Here is a 27691-nt window from a genome sequence, read left to right as displayed (position 1 = left end):
TAGCACATATAAGTTCAAGTTAAATGGTCAATCAAACAGCCATGAATGCCCATGATACAGCCAAACAAAACTGTTACTCCGGGGCCAAGGTGCAAAACACAGTACAAACAGTCACACACAGCACAAGGCACATACAGCACATATAAGGTAGCGAGCACATATGTTAATATACAGTCACACAAAAAAATATAGTTCAAGTCCCACAGTCCATGAACGTTGCAGCAGTCTGCAATCGAATACAATACACCTTGTTTTCTGCTGAGCGAACACTGGTGGGGGGGCGGGGGCAGTATGGATGTCATTTCTCCCTGCCTCCAGCACTCGGGTGAGTGCCCAACTGCAGTGCCTCCTCCTAGCCTGAAAACAGGTGACACCATGGCCTGAGGCCTAGTCGTCTCTACAACTGAGCCCACGCAGCTCCCCTGCCATTCGCTAATAAACCAATGAATTGAACTTACAGCATTCCACAGCCCCGATGTCCAACTGAGTCTTGCGATCACAAGACAAGTGACTAAGAAGATCACTTGCTGTTAGACGGCACACATTTTTCGTACGCCGATGCCTCTCTGTCACAAGTAGCCCCTGGCCCACACCTTCAGTTTCTCCGCCAGCAAGGACTCCCGCTGATGGGGTAGACCTTAATGTCTGCAGGCAGAACAGCCAGAACCCCCTTGAATGTTCAATACTGGTGACTGTTCCAAAGGCCTGCAGAAACCCCTTCTGTTCGAGTGTTGAAGAATGGCTGCATGAATATACAACCAGCAGGGTGAGTGGCAAAACAAGGTGTACACCTTCAACAATGTGCTAATTGCAGGAACATTCATCTATTGTGTTTCCCTGTGTGGTTTCAATGGGACAGAATTGGAATGACTGGTTTCACTCGCCAGAAAGTGTCAGGTGGGAGTTGGAAGATGAGCACTAATCGACAGTCCACTTGAAATAATCACAGAATGCAGAAAACCCGTGCCAGTTACAAATAACTTGACTGAAAGCACAAGGGCTTAACAGCTCTAGTTAAGTAAATACAGGTGCTCGGGAAACCAAGAAGCCGAATGCTCTCTGGCTCACTGCAGTGGCCTGCAGGCCTCATAACATGGTGAGGAAGGGGGAAGAAGCGCAGAAAGGGGTTGTGATTAATTATATTTTTGGTTATTGACAGGGAGAGAGAGGACCACCCGGACCACCAGGCGTTAAGGTAAGTGACTGCTGACCGTTCAAAGACAATGCCAGCATTTCATAGAGTTTGGTTTCTATTGCAACACCTCAAAAGTACTTTGTGGAATATAGCACACAGAAAACACCAGATGAACTCGGCAGATCAAGCAAAATCTGTGGAGAGTAATAAAGGGCTGACATTTCGGGCTGAGACCCTTCATCAGGACCTGATGACATCAGAATCTTATTGATGTTCTGATGAAAGGTCTCAGTCCAAAATGTCAGCTCTGTACTCCTCTCCATAGATGCTGCCTGGCCTGCTGAGTTCCTACAGCATTTTGTGTGTGTTACTCTGGATTTCCAGCCTCTGCAGAATCTCTTGTGTTTGTGCAAAATAAAGTACTTTGAAATGACCTGAGGTTATGAAAGGGACTATAGTCAGGTAGTCCCCCCTCCCCCCTCTCCCCCCTCTCCCCCTCTCCCTCTCATTTTCTCCTTTCTCTTGCTTCCTGTTTCTCTCTATCCATCTTTCTCCTTTTGTTAATCACCTCTTGCCTCCCTCTTTTAAAGAATAACAAAACCTGTTTAGTTAAGTTACGGTTGTGTGGTCGCACTGTGGTTATGGAACAATTTACAGCAGAAGTGTTCGGGGTTCAGTTCTGTAAGGGGTTTGTACATTCTCCCCGTGACTCTGCGGGCTTTGTCTGGATGCTCCAGCTTCCTCCTGCGAGATGTACGGGTTAGAGTTTGTGAATTGGGGCATGCTATGTTGGCACAGGAAGCGTGAGATGACAAGCTGCCCTCAGCACATCCTCAGACTGCAACGCAGAACAGTGCATTTCACTGGATGTTTCGATGTACACATGACAAATCGAGCTAAGCTTTAGTTCAGAAAATGGAAATTGCTAGTTAGGTTATTGGCTATTGGCTATTGGCACCATGTTTTGTTATTGAATGGAGGAACATTGATGGGGGAGCGGTCTAATGCAAGCACAAAGTGAAATCCCAGGTCCTGAGCAAGTAGATCCATGATGTAAATGAATGAATGACTGAGACTCTTCACCTATCTTCACTCTTGCGAAGATTAGCTTTATTTGTCATATGTATATCAAAGCAGACAGTGAAAAGGGTCCTTTGCATTAACGACCAACATAGTCTGAGGATGAGCTGGGGGCAGCCTGCAAGTGTCGGCATGCTTCCAGCACCAACATAGCATGCCCACAACTCACTGACCCTAATCTGCATGTCTTTGGAATAATTTGGAAAATGTGTAGCTTTGGTAGTTGGTTCGAGTTGTTCTCCGATCTTGGCAGTTTATTTATGACCGTTTCATCACCATACGTGGAGACATCACTATTATGTCTCCTTGTATGGCGCTGAAACAGATACAAACAAATTGCCAAGGTCGGAGAACAGCTCGACCCAACCATCCCGGAAATGTGGGAGGAAACCAGAGCACCCAGAGGAAACCTACATGGTCACGGGACATTAAAACAACTTACAGTCAGTGGCAGGAATTGAGTCCCAATTGGATATTTCTGACTGCTGTAAAGCTGGTGTACGTGGATGTTTGGCTGTGCATTGTGGGCATTCTGTGTTGGCACTGGAATGTGTTGTGACACTTGCAGGCTGCCCCCAGCACATTCTTGGGTCGTGTTAGTTGTTAACACAGATGATGCATTTCACTTTATGTTTTGGTGCACATGTGTTAAGTATATCCCAAGCTGACTGGAAGTGTGTGTGTGTGTGTGTGTGTGTGTGAGAGAGAGAGAGATATGGGGACAATTCCCAGTGTATTTTGGTTTCTGTCACCCTTTGGAAAGCACTAACTTTCTGCTGCGTACCCCTCCTGGGATGCTAAATGATCGCAATCTGATTCTTGCTTATTAGAATCACAATAACGGTCCAATATTTCTCTTCTTAGGGCGACCGAGGACAAGTTGGACCAGCTGGTGTCCCAGGGTCAGCTGTAAGTATTGTTCTGATCTTATCTAATTCTCTTCAAAGTCAAAGGTAAAAAGACATAGTGAGGGAGAGTATCAAAGCAAATAGATGACAGATAAGGTGAAATAAGCCAAGAACTGGCAATCAGAAGCTGTAAAAAAATCATCTTTGGGAAGATGGAAAGAAAAGAAACAAAAACTAATTGATGAACTCAGTGGGTCAGGCAGCATCTGTGGAGGGAAATGGCCAGGTGATGTTTCAGGTCAAGACCCTGTTGCTAAATCTGGACAGATGAAGGGTCTTGCCCTGAACTGTGAGAAGTTTTTTTCTCTAAAAGTAATTGGTCCAGAGGTTGTGGGATTTTCAAGCCAGGTGGATGCAGTAATTGCATGCAAACGTGGTTTTGTTGTTGGGACACCTCTCCTCAAATGGTTTGACTTCTTTGGATAAGAACTTGCTGCTGGAAGTTGAACATTGCCCACAGTATACCTTCAGAATAGGTTCTCAAGATATTCCAGTGCTGGCATTGGAGAGCATTCAGAGGAGGTTTACAAGAATGATCCCGGGAATGAAAGTGTTAATGTATGAGGAGTGTTTAATAGCTCTGAGCTTGTATTCACTGGAGTTTAGAAGAATGAGGGGGATCTCATTTAAGCTTATCGAATACTGAATGGATAGAGCGGATTTGCAGATGATGTTCCCAATAGTTTAGGACCAGAGGACACAGCCTCTGAATAGAAGGATGTCCCTTTAGAACAGGGGTGATGAGGAACTTCTCTTGGCAGAGGATGGTGAAACTGTGGAATTCATTGCTACAGGTGGCTCTGGAGGCCAAGTCATTGGGTATATTTAAAGCAGAGGTTGATAGGTTCTTTTTAATAAGGGTGTCAAAGGTTATGGGAAGAAAACAGGACAGTGGGGTTCGGAGGGACGAATAAATCAGCCATGAAGGAATGGTGGAGCAGACCCCATATGCCGAATGGCTTAATTCTCCTCCCATGTCATATGGTCTTACAGTATGTAACTTGTTAATATCATGTGTACATCTCATTACATGTGTTCATCATAGATACTCGTCTTGGAGTGAGCCACAGCAAGGACACAGTTTCTTATTACGCAGCTTCTCATTGCTGTTAATTTGTAAAGCTGACCATTTTCCAGTTATCTTATGGAGGTACTCAGATTGATCCCATCAAATGAAGGCCAAGATAGTGCCGATGAACCATGGCAACGTTCTGCGGGCTGTGTACACTGGTTGGGGCTATTGTGGTTATTAGAATTATTGAGTATGCCAGTAAGAAAAGTACATATATTATCAAAGTACATACATATCACTATATACATATGGTGACATATACTGTATATACTTTGATAATAAACTTACTTTGAACTTTGAAGGGCTATTTTTAAGAACTCCTGATTGCCTTTGACATCACTGGGTTAAAAAATTGTTTCGATTTTGTAGAAGTCACTGAGTTAATTTTCTGTAAGTTGGTAAATATGCAAAAGTTGCTCAATGTGATATTGAGTCCATAGTATTGTAATGAATAACATTGAAATCATATAAGACTAATAAGAAAGAACAATTACTAAACTGGGGAGTGAGAGAGAGGAAACTAGTTCTTCCGTTCGTAGGACATCAGATTTCTGAACTTAACCATATTATGAGAGCTTGTTCATACATACGGATGGCTATACCTCGGATGCTGGTAATCGGGGGCAGCCTGTATATAATAATACCCATTCCCCTGAACTTGGCAAGTCAGATGTTCCCATGGAACGTTGTGTGTTATTCCTCCAGTAATTCCAGAATGTCTCTTTTTTGTAGGGGTTTCCAGGTTCCAGTGGACCCAGAGGTGAAAAGGTAAGGGGGTCTGTTGTAAAATGTTTGGAGAAGAGGAAAGAGCCCTCAACACAGTATTTATTTATTTAGCAATATACCGTGGAGTAGGCCCTCCCGGCACTTCGAGCTGTGCTACCCCAGCGATCCCTGATAAATCTGATTAACCCTAATCTAATCACGGGACAATTTACAATGACCAATTTGCAATGATCAGCTCACCTACCCGGTACATCCTTGGACTGTGGGAGGAAATCAGAGGACCCGGAGAAAACCCACACATTCCACGGAGAGGATGTACAGAGACTTTTACAGAATGGCACCGGAATTGAACACCAAACTCCGGAACGCCCCAAGTAGTAATAGCGTTGCGTTAACCGCCATGTAACCATGGCACCCTTCGGCCCACGATATTGTGCCAACTTTTTAACCTGCTCTAAGATTAATCTAATCCTTCCTCCCTACATAGCGCTCCATTTTCTGTTATCTTTGTTCCTCTCTAAGAGTTTCTTAAGTGCTGTTAATGTATATGCCTCTCCCGCCACCCCTGGCAGTGTGATCGATGCACCCACCACTCTCTGCGTAAAATAAACATGCTTGTCATGTTTATATGTATGTGCTGCCGCTATAAAAAGCTAAATATTGTGGCTTTTGTACCCTGTGCATGTGTGCCTTTGAGATCAATAAAATTGAACCTGACGACATTTCAAAACACTGAAGGTTGTAAAAGACCTTTTGAAAATGATAATTTTTCTTCATTGTTCAAACAATTTTTGTTGCATCCAGTTAAATTTGTCTGAAATTCCCGTTTTTAATCCCTTAATATCATGGCTCCCTTGTATTTTGCAGTCTGATATAAATAAACTGTGGATTAATTTGGGGTAGCACCACGCTTTACAAGCACCAGCGACACAGGTTCAATTCCTGCCACTGTTTGTAAGGAGTTTGTACGTTCTCCCTGTGACTGCGTGGATTATTCTAAAGAGAAACCAGTTGGTAGGCTAATTGGTCATTGTAAATTGTCCTGTGATTAGGATAGGGTTAAATTGGGGATTGCTGGGTGGCGAGGATCTAAGAATTGAAAGGGCCTTTTCTGCACTGTACTTCAATAAATAAATCAATTCCCTTCCTATTTGTCTTTATTGGGGGAGATCCTCACGATGTTAGCTGTCCTCAGTAGTACCTGTGCATTTATTAACAGTCCTTGTGTGTCTTCTTCACAGGGAAATGAGGGACAGAAAGGAGAACCAGGACGGACTGTAAGTTGCATGGAAATTTGAAATATAAGAATGACTGGTGGTCTTGAAAATAGCTCACTCCTGCAGTTCTTTACTGTTGCCCTGTGTATTGTTCCCTCTCAAATAATTCCTCATTCCTCTTTTCAGTGGCATCATTGAACCTGCTCCATCATCTGTTTGTCAGAGAGTACTCCTTATCACAGAGTACCACACACAAGATGCTGGCGGAACTCAGAGGTGAGGCAGTATCTACGTGAATAAGCTGTCAGCATTTCAGCCTGAGACCCTTCATCAGGACAAGATGCCCGAAATGTCAGCTGTGTAATTCCCTCCATACTTGCTGCCTGACCTGCTGAGTTCCTCCAGCATTCTGTGTGTGTTGCTCTAGATTTCCGGCATCTGCAGAACCTCTTGCGTTTATGATTTGCTGCTCCTTATCACATTAAAAAACCGTCTTCATTCTATTGACAAATAAAACAATGAAATTTGCTGGGGTTCCTATCAAGATTCAAGTTTATTTATCACATGCACATTGAAATATACAGTGAAATATATCATTTGTGTCTACAACCAACACACCCAAGAGTTTGCCCGCAAATGTCGCCATACATTCCAGCAACAACATATCATGCTCTCCATGCTTGACAGAACAATATAGAAGACAACAAGCAACAAATCAACATCTCTAAAACAAGCCCTACATCCCTATATCTCCACTAAACCACCTTCTGACACATTGCTCCAGTTCTACTGTTGAGGACAACCTCCTCAAAGCCTTCCCCACTGTTTACTTTCTGAAACCTTCATGGAGACATACTTCCAGGGGTATTTTGTAAGACTCTGCCGGCACTCCTCCCCTGGCTTTGGGTTAACTCCACTACCACCAGTAAAATGATTAATGAGTCAAGTCTGACGCCCAACTGTCTCAGACTGTGAATCTACTCTTTTGTCTCACTCCAGATCCCCGGTCCAGCTGGAAGTAGAGGTGATCGAGTAAGTAAAGCTACAGACCCTTCTTTTTATCTCTGACCTTTCCTAGCATTAGTTGTGTATCTCTCAGTCATTCTTGGAAGAGTACATTGCGAGCAGGGGTAGCACTGGGTGTACAAATGGGGAGCTGGGATTGGAGGGAGAGTTTGGGCTGCTTTATCATGGGTGGTTCAGTCTGTCTGTCACAGGCAGCTCTGCCTTTTGAGGGTAGAGCGAACCCTTCCATTGGCCAAGGTGTGTTCCCAAACCTGGCTCCTGAGTAGTGAAGCTTTACACAGTGCAGGCCCCTCCCACTAAGCCTGCGAAGTCTTCAACAACAGGGCAAGCCCCGCTCCCTAGCTTAGTAGCTACCTAAACCATTAAATAGTTGGACTCTTTACATCAGTTACCAACCTTCAAAACCTTACAAATTCGTTCTTTCATTTGTTATCTATCATGTCATATGACGTGACCATGATTGTTCTTGGCAAGATTTTCTGCAGAAGTGGTTTGCCATTGCCTTCTTCTGGGCAGTGTCTTTACAAGACGGGTGACCCCAGCCATTATCAATACTCTTCAGAGATTGTCTGCCTGGCATCAGTGGTCACATGACCAGGACTTGTGATGTGCACCGGCAAGGAAAGGAACAAAGAGTCAATGTTTTGGGCCGAGACACTCTATCATGGTATGCCTTTGGCATTCATGTTCCTGTAGTCCTCTATCTGCTCCTCACCACAAAGTGCTGCTTACAGCTACCTCTGTCATTCAGGCCTGGGAACAGAAGGCTTGTGAGTGACCTTGCCAACACAATTACAGGTGCCCAGCAGTAGAGTCAGCTGGGAACAAGTAGGGGAGGGGTTATTAAATGTAAAGCATGGATTTTGTGAAAACTCGATCTAAATAAAGACTGACAAACAAGCAATGTACAATTTGGCTTCTTTTGCACATTGGTGTGAGCCGGTCGTTATTTACATATAGTTTTCATAAATTCTGTTGTATGAAAATAGTGGAGAGTGGTGAATATGTGGAACCCACTGCCAGAGTGGTGATAGGGGCATTAGGGGCATTTAAGAAAGCCTTAGACAGACACATGAATAATAGAAAAATGGAGGGCTATGTCAGAGGAAAGGGTTGGATTGATTTTAGAGTAGTTTAAAAGTTTGGCACAACATTGTGGGCTGCAAGGCCTGTACTGTACTGTTCTACCTGTATTGTGTTTCTTTATTTTCCGGTAAATGATCACAAGAAAATGAATCTCAAGGTAGCATGTCATAACATACACAGTACGTACTTTGATAATAAATTAATTTTGACTTTGATTTTGGTGAGATTTCTGTAGAAAGTACACACTAGTTAAGCTTGTGAGGGTCCCCAAACCTGACTGCACTCGGTGCTGCCTTATCATTGTCTGCCCAACGCACTTACCTTTGTAATGGTTTCTTTCTCCTCTGCCCCCAGGGTGAACAAGGGCCCCCAGGAATTCAGGGGCAGAAAGGATCAACGGGACAGCCGGGAGACAAGGGCGAAAAGGTGAGGAGCCGCTGATTGGCTGAGTTTTGTGACTTCCACGCAAGTGCAGTTGGAGCGACCTCCCATTCCCATTTGACGTGTAGGTCCATGGCTTACTTTCCTGCCATAATGAGGTCATACTCGGGCTGGAGGAGCAAAACATCACATTTCATCTGGGTGGCCTCTAACCCAATGGCATGAACATTGATTTCTCCAACTTCTGGTCATTTCTTTTTTCCATTCCCAGTCTGACTTCCCTCTTATCCCTTCCCTTCTCCTCACCTGCCCATCACCTCCCTCTGATGTTCCTCCTCTTTCTCTTTCTCCCATGGTTACTCTCCTCTCCTATCAGATTCCTCCTTCTTCAGCCCTTTGCATCTTCCACCTATCACCTGCCCCTTCTTACCTCACCCCCTTCTCCCACACCCACCCACCTTCCCCCTCACCTGGTTCCACCTATCACTTGCCAGCTTGTACTCCTTCCTCTAACCCCACCTTCTTATTCTGGCTTCTTCCTCCTTCCTTTCCAGTCCCGATGAAGGGTCTCGGCCCGATACGTCGACGGTGAACTCCCCTCCGCAGAGGCAGTCTGACCTGCCGAATTCTTCCAGAATTTTCTGTGTGCTACCCTGGATGCTGCTCCCAGTTTGTTTCTCGTGTTCTGCGGATTGATAATTATCTTCACGCCGCATGATGTGAATCAGCCTTGTGTAGGCTCCTGTTTGTAAACTTCAGAGCCCAATTGCATCTGGAGACCCTTACTGAAAGAAATCAATAGTTTTGGGCCTTGCTCAGTTAGGTAACTCAGGCCTAGCTCAGTCAATATGGATGGGTAGGGCCAAAGGGCTTGTTCCCATGCTGTATGAGTCAATGCCACAAGGTGAACCACACACCCACCGATTTTAAGATCTGGCAACTTGCTCTGGTTAAGCCAGGCGGACTCCACCTCATCCAGTCCAGATGATTGTCGACTCATTAGGGATTCCACAATTCATGGCTGAATTATTTTAGCTGTTTGGTTTTTTATCTAATGGCTCCTTTATTCCTAATCACAATCCATTCCTGGAATGCTTCATAATATTTATCTTCTCTTTCAACAGGGTGAAACTGGGTTTGGCATCCCCGGACAACCAGGACCCAAAGGGGATCCAGGTGACAGAGTGAGTCTTAATCTTGAGCTTCCAGTCAAGATGGTGCCAAGCTGTGGTCTCCGCTGAGCTTGTGGCTCAGCCTTAGCTGTTTATTGAAGTTGGTGTTGTGAACAGAGGGGGGAAGTTCAAGGTCAGGTTAGGGCTTACAGACAGGGATGTGGAGGAGTTAAAGGTCAGGCCAGATTCTAGGCCAGATTCTAGGCCTCCACTCCAAGTGTGAAGGCCAGCGACGTGGAGATGTGACAAAGGACTAAGTTTTCTTGTGTTCTGTGCTGCTCTGCTGAACATTGTGAGCATGCTCGGTTGGTGCCGGAACGTGTGGGGCGACACTTGCGGGCTGACCCCAGCACATCCTTGGACTGCGTTGGTTGTTAATGCAAATAACACATCCACTGCATATTTTGATTTAAGTGCGATGCAGAAATTAATCTGCGTCTGAGCCTTCAGTATTCGCTCAACTACAAACATAACAGTGCACAGAAAGAGACCGTTCTTTCCGAGTCCACTCCCTCAGCTACTTCGCAATAACCTGGTGAAATTTTCACCAATTCCCGGTCAAAATTCTCAACTTCGATCCACCTGTCACCCACTGGCCCCTGGCCCCTGTCTCAGCACTTCTCCCTCTCCTCCTTATATCAGTTATCCTTCCTCTCCGCTCTCAGTCCTGATACAGGACTGGAACTTGAAACATCATTAGTTCCTCTCTCCCCTGCAGTTGCTGCTTGACCAGCTGACTTCCCCCCACATTTCACATTTCAAACTGAGACCCTTCATCAGAAGGGTTGTCAGGCTGCGGAATATCCATCTGATCTTAGTGATGGAACTCATCAAACAAACAATGACAGCAAAGGGTCTGAAATCACCTGAAATTGAACAGATAAATATGATCAAGGATGTTCAAGACCATAAGACGTAGGAGCAGAATTGAGCCATTTGGCCAATCACGTCTGCTTCACCATTTGATCATGGCTGATCCATTTCCCTCTCAAACCCCCATTTTCCTGCCTTTTCCCCGTAAACTTTCACACCCTGACTTATTAAGAATCTGTCAACCTCAGCCTTATGTAACAGCCAATTACTGTCACCAGTAGCAATGAATTCCACAGATTCATCACTCTTTCTGGCTAAAGATATTCTTCCTCATCTTCGTTCTAAATGGACGCCCCTCTATTCTGAGGTTGTGCCCATTGGTCCTAGACAGCCCCACTACAGGAAACATCCTCACTATTTGCTCAAAAGAAGAGTAAAACTCTTGCACAGATTACATAGTTTAAATGGCTTGTCTCCGATGAGATAACTCAGAATTTGGTTTAAGTTTATCACCGTAGATGGACTTTGTGGTTGGTGCTGGATCCTGAACATAAGATACAGGTACAAGCAAGTAGGAGAAGTGTGTCCAGTTCTGTGCACCAGAGTTTAGGAAGAAAGTGAGAGATGGTTCTAGGGATGAGGAATTTCAACTTCTGATTTAGATCAATTATTTTTGCTTCGGGGAACGTTGAGCGCATGTTTGATAAAGGTATGCAAGGCAAGAGTTGCTATGTACATTAGCAGATTGGCAAGGGAACACAGGTATAAAATTTAGGGCAAAGACACAAGGAAAAAGATTTTTTTTATTTGACATTAGTTGGGATCTAGAATTTCACTGTCTATAGGTCTGGTGGAAACAGAGCCTACTGTGAGTTCCCATAGGGAATTAAATGCCCGAGAGAGAATGATGTGGAAGGATAGACCATGGGGATGGGACTGATAGTTACACAAGTGGAGTGACATGCATTGGGCCAAATAACTGTTATTCTGCTGAAACATCTCTGTGATTCTGTGACTAACATGTCTGTGGTCTGCTCCCCTCTCCCTTTAGGGTAACATTGGACTCTCTGGTAGACCAGGAGAAAAGGTAAGCGATTATTGTGGCAATGGAAGCCCTGACTGTTTCCAAAGACTCTGCTTTTGAATGGTGGTTAATGGTGACTTGTTTTGCAGGGGGAGTCTGGATCACGGGGAGAGAAGGGAGAGCCTGGTAAAACAGGACCATCTGGAGGGATTGGAGCCCGGGGTAAAGAGGTGAGGGTTTTGTAAAGCTCACCACTGTAGATCACTTCAGCCAGTGGTGAACCATCTCCTTGAAGTGCTGGTGACATTCTTGTTAAGGAAAATACCTTTGGGAGATGACAATATTTTTCTAGTGTCAAGGTGCTTAGGATGTTGGTAGTTGGGGTAGGGATCTCCAGGGCTGGTGTTACCATCACCTTTTACCCTTGTCCTTCATACTGTCATAGAACACTACAGCACAGAAAACAAGCCCTTTTGGTCCATCTAGTCTGCACCAAACTATTAATCTGCCTGGTTCCATTGACTCTGTCTCTTGGACCAGAACTCTCAATGCCCCTATGTCCATTTCTCTTAAATGTTGAAATTTAACCTGTATCCATCACTTCTCCTGTTAGTTCATAACATACTTTCACTCCCCTCTGACTGAAGAAATCCCCCCTCAGGTTTTCCTTACATATTTAACCTTTCACCCCTAACCTATGACCTCCAGTTTTGGTCTCACCAAACTTCAGTGAAAAAAGCTTACTTGCATTTACTCTATCTATATCCCTCATAAAACTTCCATCAAATCTTCCCTCATTTTCTTACACTATAAGGAATAAAATCCTAACCTATTCAACCTTTATCTATAACTCAGATCCTCATGTTCCAGCAACATCCTTGTAAATTTTTTTCTGCACTCTTTCGATCTTATTGATATCTTTCCTGCAGGTAAGTGACTAGAACTGTATGCAATACCCCAAATTAGGCCTCACCAACATCTTATACAACTTAAATATAACATCCCAACTGCTGTACTCAATACTTCGATTTATGAAGGCCAATGTGCTCCCTTTTTGACCCAATCTACAGTACATGTGACACCACTTTCAAGGAACTATGGATCTGCACCCCTGGATCACTCAGACCTGCCACACTCCTCTGTGCCTTGCGTATGTCCTACCCTGGTTTGGGAGGTGCGGTCAGATTAGCGCTTTTCATAGATGGCAAAGAGCCGCACGAACTAAATAAATTTCCTTGGATGCTGCTCAAATTCTGGTAGAGCGATGAACTCCCATGGAATTGTTTTATGAAATTGAATGGTCCTTCCTGTACAGATATGCCTTGGTCATACGAATACTCCAAATGAGAATTGTTCGGATCTCCATACTTTGCAGTAAAATGTAGCAGATTTAAAGAGGATAGCCCAAGCCACAATGATCTGGGTTTTATTGTTCTGGTTCAGAGGTGTACTGAAAGGACGAGAGGACTGGGGGCTGAATGTTGGCCTGCTTACCCTACTGTTCTCTGTGCCATGTGGGTGCAGTGTTCACCCAGCCACAGTGATAAGTAGACAGGAATTGAACCAGGCTGAATTGGTTTAGTATCTCACCATGCCCATGTCCTTTCTAGCAGTCTGTGCTGACCGAGAGTGCAGATTGAATGGGTTCCACGGCTCACTTGTGTTTGTGTTTGTTTCCAGGGCGAAAAGGGAAGCAAAGGAGAGGACGGAAGACCGGTAATATCACTATTCAAACTACTGTCTCTGGAATTTTAAACTGTTCCTCTTCCTGACTCTAGTCATGAAATAACGAAGCAATTGTCTTGTCTACTCTTTACCAGGGAGACACAGGACCACCAGGGCGCACTGGAGAGAGAGGACTTCAGGTAACATCTCTACACCCTCTAATTGAGTGCACTTTACTTCATATAGTCACAGAGCACTACAGCGCAGAAGCAGCCCCATCTAGTCTGTGTCTAGTCCCATCGACCTGCATCTGGGCCACATACAGTCCTCTATACCCCTCCCATCCTAGTGCTCATCCAAATTTCTCCCAACTGTTGAAATCGAACCCACATCCACCCAGTTCCATTGGCAACTTGTTCCACACTCACACCACCCTCTGGGGGAAGAAGCTCCCCCACAAGTTCCCCTTAGATGTTTCACCTTTCACCCTATGACCTCTAGTTCAAGTCTCATCCATCCTCAGTGGAAAATCTTGCAAATGGCTAGAAAAAAATGAGTGAAAACAGAGAATATAAAACACTAAAATCCACAAGTCCTGGCAACATCCTTGTAAATTTTCTCTGCACTCTTTCAATCTTATTGACATCTTTCCTGTAGGTTGTTGACCAGAATTGCACAGAATACTCCAAGAAGGTTCACCAACATCAGAATCAGAATCAGAATCAGGTTTATTATCACCAGCACGTGACATGAAATTTGTTAACTTAGCAGCAGCAGTTCAATGTAATACATAATCTAGCAGAGAGAGAAAAATAATAAACAAACAAGTAAATCAATTACGTATATTGAGTAGATTTTAAGAAATGTGCAAAAACCAGAAATACTGTATATTTTTAAAAAAGTGAGGTAGTGTCCAAAGCTTCAATTTCCATTTAGGAATCGGATGGCAGAGGGGAAGAAGCTGTTCCTGAATTGCTGAGTGTGTGCCTTCAGGCTTCTGTACCTCCTACGTGATGGTAACAGTGAAAAATGGGCATGCCCTGGGTGCTGGAGATCCTTAATAATGGACGCTGCCTTTCTGAGACACCACTCCCTAAAGATGTCCTGGTTACTTGGTAGGCTAGTGTCCAAGATGGAGTTGACTAGATTTACAACCCTCTGCAGCTTCTTTCGGTCCTGTGCGGTAGCCCCTCCATACCAGACAGTGATGCAGCCTGTCAGAATGCTGTCAAATTCCATCTGCCATTTTCCAGCCGTTCTTTTTAGCTGATCTAGATCTTGCTGCAAGCTTTGATAGTCTTCCTCACTGTCCACTACACCCCCAATCTTGGTGTCATCCGCAAATTTGCTCATTCAGTGTACCACATATCATCCAGATCACTGATTTAGATGACAAACAACAAATGACCCAGCACCGATCCCTGTAGCTTACCACGAGTCACAGGCCTCCATTCAGAGAGGCAACCATCCACTGCCGTTCTCTGACTTCTCCCACAAAGCCAGTGTCAAATTCAGTTTACTACTGAATCCTGAATGCCAAGCGACTGAATCTTCTTGACCAGCCTCCTGTATGAGACTTTGTCAAAGCCCTTGCTAAAGTCCATGTAAACAAAGAAGAGTTTTCTCAGGTAGGCTATCTTTGCAAACAGTGCAAAGGAGATTTACAAGTTTTCAGGGCTTGTACTGAGTTATAAAAAGAAATTGAACAGGTTGGAACTTTTGGCATTGGAGCATAGGAAATGAGGAGTGAGGTATAGAGGTGTATAAAAACATTCAGGGCAAAGATAGGGTGAATGCAGACTGTCTCTTACCCAGGACTGGGGAATCAAGAACTAGAGGGCACAGGTTTAATAGGAACCTAAGGAGCAGCGTTTTCACCCGGGGGTGGTCAGTGTATGGAACAAGCTGCCAGAAGAAGGGCTGTGGCGGGTACATTGACAATATTTAATATATAGTTGGACAGACACATGGATAGGGGAAAGCTGTCATAGTCAGGGGTGGTAGTGGGGATAAGCTCCCACTACTTATTAAATACTCCCAATGGTGTGAAACTCAAATAGCCTCTGACAACCAAGTCCTGCTTCTGCCTTTCACGTGTGGCTGAGCAAGTAAGCCCAGCAGAACCGTTTCCACTGACAGGAGAAGGGGCAAAGTCGGGTTACCGGCACCTTAAACACTTCAGGGAGATGGGGCTCATCAGCCGTGGTTGGCGGCACATCTAGGAGAAGGAAAACTCCGATCTCAAACCTCCGCTGCCTTGTGACTATACCCACTCATAGGGAAGGCTTCGGGAGTAAGCCCTGAGGGGAACAATCCAGAGCTGGAGTCTACATTGAGTTCAACGCTGACTGGCAACTCCTGGGATGCAGCTGGTGCCAAACTGTATCGGTCTCTGCCATTCCTTTAAGTTAATCCGATCTGTGGCGAAGGGGAGCCTGCTGCATGGGCAACAGCTTGCTCTCCATATTGCACTGCCCTGGCTTGCATATCTAGACAACTAGGACACTACATCAATGATAGACCCTGACCGACAGAAGCCAAATAAAGAGATATGGGCCAAGTGCAGCCAGATGGGACTAGATTAGAATGGAATCTTGGCTGACACGGAAGAGTTGGGTCGAAGGGCCTGTTTCCACGGTTATGTCTCGTATGTATCATTTGTTACTTCCTAGCGTCATTATAGTTTTAATATCACACTATAAAACTGAAAACAAAATCATTTTCCTGATTTCTGAAGGTTCCTGATTGTAAGTAAGGCCAACTCTTTAGGAATTTTAAAAATGATTCAGCAGTTCACATGTGAGGTTGTTTGAAAATGTATTTAAAGTGGAGATCGGTCTTGATTAGTCAGGACATCAAAGGTTAGGGGGAGAAGGCAGCAGAACGGGGTTGAAAGGGATAACAAATCAGACATAATTGCATGGTGGAGCAGATTCGATTGGCTAAGTGACTTAATTCTGCTCCTTTGTCTTATGGTCTAAAATGTTCTTCTGGTTTTTAGGGTTTCTCAGGAATTAATGGCCGGCCAGGAGAGAAGGGAAGTACCGGCGAGCCGGGAGAACCTGGGAGAAATGTGAGTTGTGTCAACCTGACTCTGAGCTTACTCTTGGATCCCTCTGCTCTCCCGCCTGGTTCACTGCAAATACGCCATTCCTTCAGCGCGTTCACGTCACCGACCTTGTTCTTCTTTTATTGTGCTTTAGGGAGTTAGAGGCCCCGTGGGCCCGAAAGGAGACCAGGGCGAAAAGGTAAGCATATTCTGGGTATTAAAATAGAGGATATTGGAGAAGTACAATTATAGTCACAGTCATAGTCATACTTTATTGATCCCGGGGGAAATTGGTTTTCGTTACAGTTGCACCATAAGTAATAAATAGTAATAAAACCATTAGTAGTTAAATAGTAATATGCAAATTTGCCAGTAAATTATGAAATAAGTCCAGGACCAGCCTATTGGCTCAGGGTGTCTGACCCTCCAAGGGAGGAGTTGTAAAGTTTGATGGCCACAGGCAGGAATGACTTCCTATGATGCTCTGTGCTGCATCTCAGTGGAATGAGTCTCTGGCTGAATGTACTCCTGTGCCCAACCAGTACATTATGTAGTGGATGGGAGACATTGTCCAAGATGGCATGCAACTTAGACAGCATCCTCTTTTCAGACACCACCGTCAGAGAGTCCAGTTCCATCCCCACAACATCACTGGCCTTACGAATGAGTTTGTTGATTCTGTTGGTGTCTGCTACCCTCAGCCTGCCGCCCCAGCACACAACAGCAAACATGATAGCACTGGCCACCACAGACTCGTAGAACATCCTCAGCATCGTCTGGCAGATGTTAAAGGACCTCAGTCTCCTCAGGAAATAGAGACGGCTCTGACCCTTCTTGTAGACAGCCTCAGTGTTCTTTGACCAGTCCAGTTTATTGTCAATTCGTATCCCCAGGTATTTGTAATCCTCCACCATGTCCACACTAACCCCCTGGATGGAAACAGGGGTCACCGGTACCTTAGCTCTCCTCAGGTCTACCATCAGCTCCTTAGTCTTAACTACAGAGAAACTGCTGAGGGAACTGATGGATATCTGAAAGCAAACCCGTGAAATTCCCGCTGTGACCTCAGAATCAGTTATTATCCCCTGACATACAGGTATTTTGTGGAATTTGTTGCTTTGTGGCAGTAGCACAGTACAATACATAAAAAATACGATAAATTCCAATAAGAAATATAAATAAATAGTGCAAAACAAGAGCAAAATAGTGAAGTAGTGCTCATGGGTTCATGGACCATTCATAAATCTGATAGTGGAGGGGAAGAATCTGTTTTTAAAACATTGAGCATGTGTCTTCAGGTTTCTGGACCTCCTCCCTGATGGTAGCAGTGAGAAGAGTGTGTCCTGGGTGGTGGGGGTCCTTAATGATGGATGCCAGTCCCTGAGGTATCAGCATTTGAAGATGTCCTTGAGAGTTGGGAGGCTGGAGCCCATTGTGGACCTAGATGAGTTTGCAACCCTCTGCAGCTTATTCCAAGACGGTGCATTGCCCCTCCGTACCAGATGGTCTTGCAACCAGCCAGAATACTCTCTATGGTACATCTATAAAAATTTGCTAGAATTTTTGATCACTTATCAAATCTCCTTAGACTTCTAATGAAGTGTAGCTATTGACATGCCTTCCAGGATAGATCTTCAGAGATGTTGATGCCCAGGAATTGAAATTGGTCGCTCTTTCCACTGTGGAATCCTCGATGAGGACTGGTCAATGGTCCCTCAAATTACCCTTCCTGAAGCCCATAATCAATTCCTTGGTCTTACTGACAATGAGTGCAAGGTTACTGAACCAAATGATCTCACTTCTCTACATCTCCTCATCACCATCTGAATTTACCAATATCAGTTGTGTCATCAGTGAATTTACAGATGGTGTTTGAGCTGTGCCTAGCCACACAGTCATGAGTTTGGAAAGAGTCGAACAATGGCCTAAGCGTGCATCCTAGAGTTGCACCTGTGTTGACTATCAATGAGGAGAAGATGTTACCTGTGGCATTGGACAGACGGCATTTGGAGGATTAGAGTATAAAGCAAGGACGTATTGCTGAGGCTTTATCAGACTTTGGTCAGACCATACTTGGAGTAAAGTATTAATTTAAACCTTTCTTTCTTAATCCAGGGATCAAAGGGATCTCCAGGCCTTCCAGGACCTCCAGGAAAGATGGTAAATAAACAAGTTCCAATGCGAAAAGCCTATTAATTATTGTTGTGCCTTTGTGTTGAATTTGAGTTGACCTACTTGACTTCTAAGCTGTTGGCCTGTTGGATATTCTATAATCATCAAAGGGTTGTCATCTTAGTGGAGTGGGTGACTTGGGTTAGGGTCAGTTCAAGAACTCCCATCAGCTAGGGGATTGATATACAGGGTTAGTGACTCTGAGGATATACCCTCATCGGGAATGAGGTAGTAGTGATCATAGTGGTAAGGATCAGGCACATGAAAGGGGCTGAGAGAGGATGTTGGGCATGAAGCAGGCTGAGCCCTGGGGAACGAGGAAAGGGGAGGGGAAGGGATAAATAATAAGACCAGGGTCTTGATGTGGAGGGGTGTGCGTGTGGGTTGTCATAGACATGTGTTGGATTATTTTTCAAAGACATATCAGTGTGAAGGCTGTTGTTGCTTAGCTTGAATAAGGGCATTAAACCGTGGGGTGGACAAAGCAACACACATGCCATTTTGGACCCTATCACAGGGATGCCCGATAGTTGGCCAGCTACGTCGCATGAGCATCTGCAGACAGGAAGACTGCGATCACGTTCGATCTAATAATTACCATAATCCTGAGGTAGCGAAGAGTGTGCTGCAAATGATATTTTGAGATATTTGTAACAACTGTACTGTGATATGAAAATATCTGTGATTTCTATTGGTGACAAAGTCACGGGGACCGCTAATATTACTGTGGTTTGTTGCCTACGTTCATCATTGACGGAAATGCTAAATTTCATTTAGGGGTTAGTGAAAATAAAGATGGAAATCTTTTTCCCCCCCAAGTTCATGGACCCCTGGAATGTATCCACAGACCCCCGAGGACCCAGGTTAAGAACCCGTGCCCTAATGTACCTGCATCTACCACCATCCCTGGCAGGGTCCTCCACCCACCCACTGCTCTCCGTTGGAAAAAAAACTGCCTCTGACATCCACCTCCTATACTATTCTCCAATCACCTTAAAATGATGCCCTCTTGTATTAACCATTTCCATCCCGTGGAAAAGTTTCTGGGTATCCAGGTGATCTGTGCCTCTTATCACCTATCAAGTCTCTTCTCATCCTCCTTCAATCCAACGAAAAATTCCCTGGCTCACTCAAACGGTCCTGATAAGACATGTTGTCTAGTCCAGACAGCACCTTGGTAAATCTCCTCTGCAGGTTCTAGTGTAGGTGAACCTTCAGCCACTGACCCTGTCAAGCAATCTTTGAATCTAGTGAGAAGGAAGTCATGAAACTTTGCAGTCACTTTTAGGATTCTGGTCATGAGAATGTGGCTGGACTTGGCTGACACTGAACTCTTCATCTCCTCTTGTGCAGGTCGACAATGGTGAAGGGGTGCCGGGTATTAAAGGACAGAAGGTAATGTTCGCTGTTATCACTTGAACTTTCATATCCCCCATGAGGCACCAGTCCTGGGTTTTGGATTGTTATATATTGCAGCTACATTAGGTTATTCAAGAAAAATCTTGTACTAATCTTTGTCTCACAGCTGGATTCGAGCATTTGTTGACACTTGTCTCATCGTTGCGATTCGCATGTTCTCAGGAACTCCTATCTGAAGCTGCCAAACTGTATTTTATTGTACCTCTAGATTATTAATTGATGTTAGCCCTCATTTGGTTCACAAATGCCTTTTTAGGGCGGTAACCTGCCATCTTTATAGTGTCCCATAACTCAGTTCAAAGCTGAGTTAATCAACTGAGATCATGGGATTCATTATTAGAAACATAGAGTGCAGAAGTGGGGTGGTACGGTAGCGTAGTGGTTAGCACAACGCTTTATAGTACAGGCGACTCAGGTTCAATTTACGCCACTACCTTTAAGGAGTTTGTACTTTCTCCCCGTAACGACATGGGTTTCCTCCGGGTGCCCTGATTTCCTCCCACAGTCCAAAGACATACTGGTTAGTAGCTTAATTGATCATTGTAAATTATCCTGTGGTTAGGATAGGATTAAATTGGGGTATTGCTGGGCAACATGGGTCGACAGGCCAGGATTCCTATTCCGCACTGTATGACAATAAATATATAAATAAATAGACAAATAAATAGATATACAAACATACAAACAAATAACAGGGAGGCTCTATGGAATCTGATCGAGGCAGTAGTTAGCCCACAGTGGAATACTGAGTCTAATTGTGGTCCCTTCACTTTAAGTTGGGTGTGAGGATCTACTGTGCCTGAAGAATAGGTTTACTCCAGTTGTTCTAGAGATGAGAGATTCAGGCTATGAGGTTAAACTGGAGAATTTGGGGTTCTTGTCTTTGAAGCAAAGATGTTTGAGAGGAGGTTTGCCGGTGCAAGAAACTGAGTGGCTGAAATGGAAGAAACCTTTACCCATTAACAGATAGCTCAAAGGTCAGGAAATTTTGGAATCTTACCAAAAGATGTAAGTGTGATGTGAGAGAAGAAATTAAAGAAACTAATTATGATGGGTAAACCGCTTCCTGCAGGGGAGGTGGAAACAGATCTACAGTAGAGTATAGAAGAGTGCAGCACAGGAAGAGATCCTTCAGCTCATGACATCAATGCCAAAAAGGTGATGTGACATTAAACTAATCACTTCTGACGCACTCTGTGTAAAAAAACAACCTTGCCCCACACTTCCCAGAGAGTGGTGAATCTGTGGAATTCTCTGCCACAGGAAACAGTTGAGGCCAGTTCATTGGCTATATTTAAGAGGGAGTTAGATATGGCCCTTGTGGCTAAAGGGATCAGGGGGTATGGAGGGAAGGCTGGTACAGGGTTCTGAGTTGGACGATCAGCCATGATCATACTGAATGGCGGTGCAGGCTCGAAGGGCCGAATGGCCTATTCCTGCACCTATTTTCTATGTTTCTATGTTTTCCCCTTTAAACTTTTCCCTCTCTCACCTTAAGACTAGGCCTTCAAGTATTCTACATTTTTAATTCTATGAACATCTATCAGGTCAGCTTGTTTGTCAGGTTGCTCGCTGAGCCTGGAGGTTAGATCGCAAATGTTTCGTCACCAGCCAAGGTGACATCATCAGTGCGTAATTGAGTGTCGTTTCTGCTGAGTGCTTGTGTTTATATTGGTGCCACCCCTTGTTCCGACTCCACTGCATCCTCAGGGCTGAGGGGTGAGCTGCGGACACCCGAGGAACTAACGCTCACAACGACCGATGACCAGGGTGACAGAGACAGCGGAGATCATGCAGCTATCCGGCTGGTTGGGACCCAGTGGAGCCTAGTGGCCAGCGCGATGGCCAACCAATCAGAACAACGAGTCGGACCAATATAAACGCGTGGACTCAACATTCAACTCAGAAACAACACTCAATTCCACACTGATAACGTCACTTGACTGGTAACTAAATGTTTGTGACCCAGCCTCCAGGCTCGGTGAACAACTCTAATCCTAACAAGTAGCCAACCCGAGCTACCTCTCTTTCATTTCATCCATCAGGTCTCTCCTTAGCCTCCACCATGTTAGCATAAATAAATAAGAAAGCTTAACTAAAGTAAGCATAGCTTAGCAAGCAGAGCTAAAATCGGTCCTAGAATCCATTCTCTGAAATTACCACAACGGAAGGCTATATTTTTTGCTCAGTATTTGTATATATATGATACATTTTGTTATTTGCTCTCTGAGATTATATAATAAGCCCATAAGACACAGGAGCAGAATTAGGCTATTTGGCCCATCTGCTCTACCATTTAATCGTGGCTGATTTATTTTCCCTCTCAAACACATTCTCCTGCCTTCTCCGTCGTTTTGAGGAACAAAGGAATGTCCTTGAAAAGAATTATCTCTTTATGTCAATACCTGATCATAACCTTGATCTTTTGAAAACAATACTTACCATGTGCAACTTTGTTGCTGAGTTTCCTACATCACATGAACGAGTACATCTCAGAAATGAAGCCTTTGGTTATCAATTGCTTTGGCACATAGTGAATGAGAAACCAAAGGCAAGTCTTTCTTTCAAAGGTTCTAGGCCAGCTGAGATGGACTGAAGATAGTTGGTGACAAAATTCAACTTCCAGTTAGTTGTTGGGTTTATTTTCCAGGGAGACCCTGGCAAACCTGGTGAAGCTGGATCAAGAGGACTTCGAGGAGAACCTGGTATCCCAGGCCCAACTGGTGGTCGCGTAAGTTTGAAGCTTAATCTCTTCCCAATGTACGGTAACATCAACAAATCTTTGTTACTTGATTGACCAGGTATAGAATTCCACATATTTCACCGCCAAACATGATTTGGGCATTAAACATGTTATTGTTCCTCAATGAACTCAACCCCAATTTCAATGGACAAAATTTAATTGACCTTTCAACTTTTTGTCTCATTCTGGGTAGAAATGAGTTTATGTCAATCGTTCTTAGATATTTGGAGAACATCTCACTCTAATCTTAGAACACAGAACACTGCAGCACACTACAGACTCTTTGAACAGCGATGTTTTAACCTACTCCAAGAGCAGTAGGTTCCCTCCCAGCATCCTTGATTGATGTTAAAACGTTTTATTTTAGAAAAAAAGTTGGGAAAAATGAATTTAGATGTCTGTGATGTTCATTGAGATTCTGGAGTACAGTACCTGGAAGGTTGGTATTGGAAAGTCTTGGAGGGATAGCTAATTGTTGGGTGCTTGTTTGTCGAACACTTCCTATTGTGGCAGTACATTAATGTCATCTTATTATTGCGACAGGGTTTGGAAGGTCAACGGGGACTCCCAGGACCACAGGTAAATTCCTTACTCTATACTCATACAGCATGCATCCATTCTCTGCTACGTATCAGTTTACAATTCAACATCAGGACCACATAGTTACTCAGTGCTTTGAAGTATTGGCATGTTGTGGATAACCAGCAAGGTACAATGAGTGAATGGGAGTGTTTGATGACCTTCTTTCCACTGATTGTCTCCTGGCCTCGCTGGTTCTGTGGGCTGTGTTTGCGTGAAGGTGATGGGGTGAATATTGCTGCTATTTGGATTGTCTCAGCTGGCAGCTTCTACTGTGTTGTGATTGCTAAATTCAAGGCTGTAGAAAACTTAGTATTGCTGTTGGTTTATTACTGTCACATGTACCAAGATATGGTGTAAAGCTTGTGTTGCATGCTGTTCATACAGATCAAATCACTAAATAGTGCATTCAGCTAGAATAACAATGCAGAATGAAGTGTAAAAGTTACAGAAAAAGTGCATTGTAGGCAAACGATAAAATCCAAGATCATAACAAGGTAGACCGAGGCCAAGAGTCATCATCAATAGCCTGTCTTGGTCCATTTACATACATGCCATAGCCAGGAAAGCTCACGAATGCCTCTATTTCCTCAGAAGGTGAAAGAAATCTGGTAAGTTACCACCAAACATTGCAGGTCACATTTCAGGTCTGTACATTAGACAGTGAAATGGTTTGAGATTACAGTGATCATTGTTTAAATTTTAATTGTCCTTATCTTTATCCTTAATTAACCTTAGTAATTTTATTTATTTCTAATAAACATAGAATTGTGAATAAATGTTTAAAATGTATGAGTGTTGGAATAGAGCAAAGGGATAGCACAATAACACGAGAGGTTCTGCAGATGCCGGAAATCTCTCCACGTGGCACAGCCTCAGAATAGAAAGATGTCCTTTAAAGCAGAGATGAGGAGGAACTTCTTCAGCCAGTGGTCGGTGGATCTGTGGAATTCATTGCCATAGATGGCTGAGGAGGCCAAGTCATGGGTATATTTAAAGCCAAGGTTTATAGGTTCTTGTGTAATGCTCAGCTATATCGGCTTGTATTTATCTAGGGGAAACCCCGTCCGCCGCCCAACCTTGTCTCCCGGTTGCATCGGTCGCTGTACAATGCCACCTGATTCGGCCTCAAACATCAATCGCACAATGTACATTTTACAGATTACACTTTATAAATCTTACTAGGACTATGAGATTAATGGAGATACAATATAAAAGAAAAAGAAAAAGGCGCCAGACTTATGAAAGTTCAATTTCTTCGTGCACACAGTTGGAGCTCAAATACCCGGGACCGTCTTTCTTCAACCTGCGATCCACTCCGACCCCCTCGACTCACAGCTCGTGACCACCCAAAGTGATCAACCAGAGCGCTCCCAGCAAGTCCATCTTAGCCCCGGTCTCTCCTCCCAAAAGCCCGCTAAAAACACCATTTCGCAGCCATATGAGACAGCATATCACCTCAAAGAAGAATAACATGGGCATCCATTGGTTCATTCGCTCTCTTATCAATAAGATAATCCAAACAAGCTGCAGCGAGAGAGCCTTCTCAGCATTTAACATAACAAAGAAGCTATTTTGATTAACATACGCAGTAACATAAAAGAGAAAACCCCTTACACTTGTTTAGAAAAAGACATCAAAGGTTACGGGCAGGAGGCAGGACAATGGGTTTGAGAGGGATAATGGGATTGAAATGGAATGGTGGAACAGAGGCAATGGGCCAAAATGTCTAATTCTGCTCCTATGTTTTATGGTTCTTATGGGATTGGGGTGAGAAGAGGTTACTGAGGAAGACCATTTTGATGATAAAAGTGAAGTATGTGAATGAATCACAGTGTCACAGCATGGAAAGAGACTATGTAGGTTACTGAGTCCGTACAAGCTTTGTATGAGTGTAATGAATCAACATCCCCACCCTCCACCAACAGTCTTACAAATAGTTTCCTTTCAAATATTTATCCAGCTCCCTTCAGAACAGTACAGTTAAATCTGCCCTCACTACATCCCCCAGAAACAGATTCCAGTCATCACTCACTCGTCACACAAAAATAAATCTTGTACACAAGCACAAAAGATTCAGGCTTGAGGTACGTTTAAGGTTCAACTTCGATCTTTACATTTGCAAAGTTGATTTTTCTAATGTTTTACTTTCCTTTAGGGAGATCAAGGTCCAAGAGGATTCCCAGGAGATAAGGTGAAGTTCTTCCTAAGTTGCGGTAACACTGACTAATATCTTCCTTTCTTGAAGCTGTAAAAACAAGAGATTCCCAAACACAAGAGATTCTGCAGGTGCTGGAAATCCGGAGAAATTCACACAAAATGCTGGAAGAACTCAGCAGGTCAGGCGGCATCTATGGAAAGTAATAAAGGAGCTCTGATGAAAGGTCTCAGCCTGAAACATCAACTCTATTCCTCTCTCTAGATGCTGTTTCCTACCCCCAGTTTATGGTTACCAGAGTCACAGCAGGCAGAAGAGATTCTGCAGACACTGGAAGTCTTGAGCAACAATCAAAATGCTGGAGGGACTCAGCAAGTCAGGAAACATTTACGGAGGGAATTAATACGTCTACATTTTGAGCTAAAGGAGGGGGCTACTTCTGACTTCTGTCCCGTTTCCAGTCCTGAAGAAGGGTCTCGGCTTGAAACGTTTACTCTTTATTCCCCTCCACACATGCCTGACCTGCTCAGTTCCCCCAGAAACTGGTGTGAGTCATAGAAGTAGAATGAAGTCTTGCCGGTCTGATTCCTGGAATCATGGAACAACTGCGTGAGGGAAGATTAGGTCCACTCAGACTTTATTCACTTGAGTTTAGAAGACGGAAGAATATAGTGCAGCAAACTGGGAAGTCCAGAACGAGGGGTCACAGTTTAAGGATAAAGGGGAAGCCTTTCAGGACCGAGATGAGGAAAAACTTCTTCACACAGAGAGTGGTGAATCTGTGGAATTCTCTGCCACAGGAAACAGTTGAGGCCAGTTCATTGGCTATATTTAAGAGGGAGTTAGATATGGCCCTTGTGGCTAAAGGGATCGGGGGTATGGAGGGAAGGCTGGTACAGGGTTCTGAGTTGGATGATCAGCCATGATCATACTGAATGTCGGTGCGGGCTCGAAGGGTCGAAAGGCCTACTCCTGCACCTATCTTCTATGTTTCTATGTTTCAAGCACTGGTCAGGCCTTTCAGCCCACAGCATCTATTCCGACCATGGTGGTTGCCTGCCATGTCTGACGATGACAGGAAACCCATGCAGGGAAGCTTTTAGAGTGGGAAAGCTGTTGCACTGAGGCAGATCCAGTCTCTCAAATCGGATGTCCAGGTCCAGTGGTACCAACAAGCGTCACAAACTGGGGCCTTCCATTGTGGCAATGAATGACCATGATGTCTTCTCTGCCTTGTCATGCCCTTCGCTCTCCATGGAGCACAGTAGTACCACCCTACTGGCGTTTAGATCTCACTGTAGATGTCATCCATCCAGTGTGAGGGAGCTGACTTCACATGCTATGGCAGGGATGTCCATATCTCAGCGGAGTATGAGGCCTGCTGGCTACTCTCACCTATATTAGCCCATCTGGGTGTGGTCACTATCACATGGAAACAGCTACTTGGGGCCACAACGAGAGCTGAGTGTTCGGTGGGGACGAAAGGTGTGCAAGCTGCCCCAGAATGGACATGACAAGCCCCTTCACCAGAAGATCTAGCACACCTGACCACCCCATGCACGCCTGCTGACAATGAGGCCATTTTAAACTGCACACCTGTCAGCATATGGTCTGTATCTCAGTGTTCCCATGCTGATTGTTGTATTTGTGTAAATGCCTCTTAAAGGTTGGTATTGTAATGAAAAGAGGACTCCGTCGGTCCTGGTCGACCATGGAAGTTGTGCCCTCGCTGTCTAGATACCAGGGCAGCACAATATGGAGAGCGAGCTGTTGCCCGTGTAGCAAGCTCCCCCTCTCCACACATCTGCTGAACCCAAAGGAACGGCAGAGACCCATACAGTTTGGCACAGGCAGCATCACAGAGGTAACCAGTCAGTGTTGAACTCAATGTAGCTCTGCCTTAGGGACTCCAGCTCCTTGGGCTTTACTCCTGAAGCCTTCCCATGAGTATGTTAATTGGTCATTGTAATTTGTTCTTTCGTTAGGTCAGTGTTAAATAGGTGGGTTCATTAGGCCCCAAGGGCCTGTTCCACACTGTATCATAGAGACATAGAAACATAGAAAACCTACAGCACAATACAGGCCCTTCGGCCCACAATGCTGTGCCAAACATGTACTTGCTTTAGAAATTACCCAGGCTTACACATAGCCCTCTGTTTTTCTGAGCTCCATGTACCTATCCAGATCTCATAAAAGATCCTATCGTATCCGCCTCCACCACCGCCTCCGGCAGCCCATTCCACACACTCACCACTCTCTGCGTAAA

The 27691-nt window shown here is 44.4% G+C and overlaps 1 protein-coding gene across 1 annotated transcript in view; it reads left to right on the top strand.

Annotated features, from left to right (window-relative positions):
* The window catches only part of col7a1l (collagen type VII alpha 1-like), a 363635-nt gene that overhangs the window by 197256 nt on the left and 138688 nt on the right, over positions 1-27691 (top strand). Inside the window, exons 48-65 of the mRNA XM_072281015.1 lie at positions 1160-1195; positions 3080-3124; positions 4928-4963; positions 6163-6198; positions 7138-7170; positions 8605-8676; positions 9756-9815; positions 11668-11703; positions 11790-11870; positions 13321-13356; positions 13461-13505; positions 16307-16378; positions 16509-16553; positions 18470-18514; positions 19880-19921; positions 22596-22676; positions 23232-23267; positions 25426-25461. Of these exons, the coding sequence (XP_072137116.1) occupies positions 1160-1195; positions 3080-3124; positions 4928-4963; positions 6163-6198; positions 7138-7170; positions 8605-8676; positions 9756-9815; positions 11668-11703; positions 11790-11870; positions 13321-13356; positions 13461-13505; positions 16307-16378; positions 16509-16553; positions 18470-18514; positions 19880-19921; positions 22596-22676; positions 23232-23267; positions 25426-25461 (873 nt within the window). The remainder of the gene's footprint in view (positions 1-1159; positions 1196-3079; positions 3125-4927; positions 4964-6162; positions 6199-7137; positions 7171-8604; positions 8677-9755; positions 9816-11667; positions 11704-11789; positions 11871-13320; positions 13357-13460; positions 13506-16306; positions 16379-16508; positions 16554-18469; positions 18515-19879; positions 19922-22595; positions 22677-23231; positions 23268-25425; positions 25462-27691) is intronic.

The sequence above is a fragment of the Mobula birostris genome, chromosome 16 (genome assembly GCF_030028105.1).
Source record: "Mobula birostris isolate sMobBir1 chromosome 16, sMobBir1.hap1, whole genome shotgun sequence".
NCBI classification, from domain to species: Eukaryota; Metazoa; Chordata; class Chondrichthyes; order Myliobatiformes; family Myliobatidae; genus Mobula; species Mobula birostris.
This window is presented reverse-complemented; position numbering and strand designations above follow the sequence as displayed.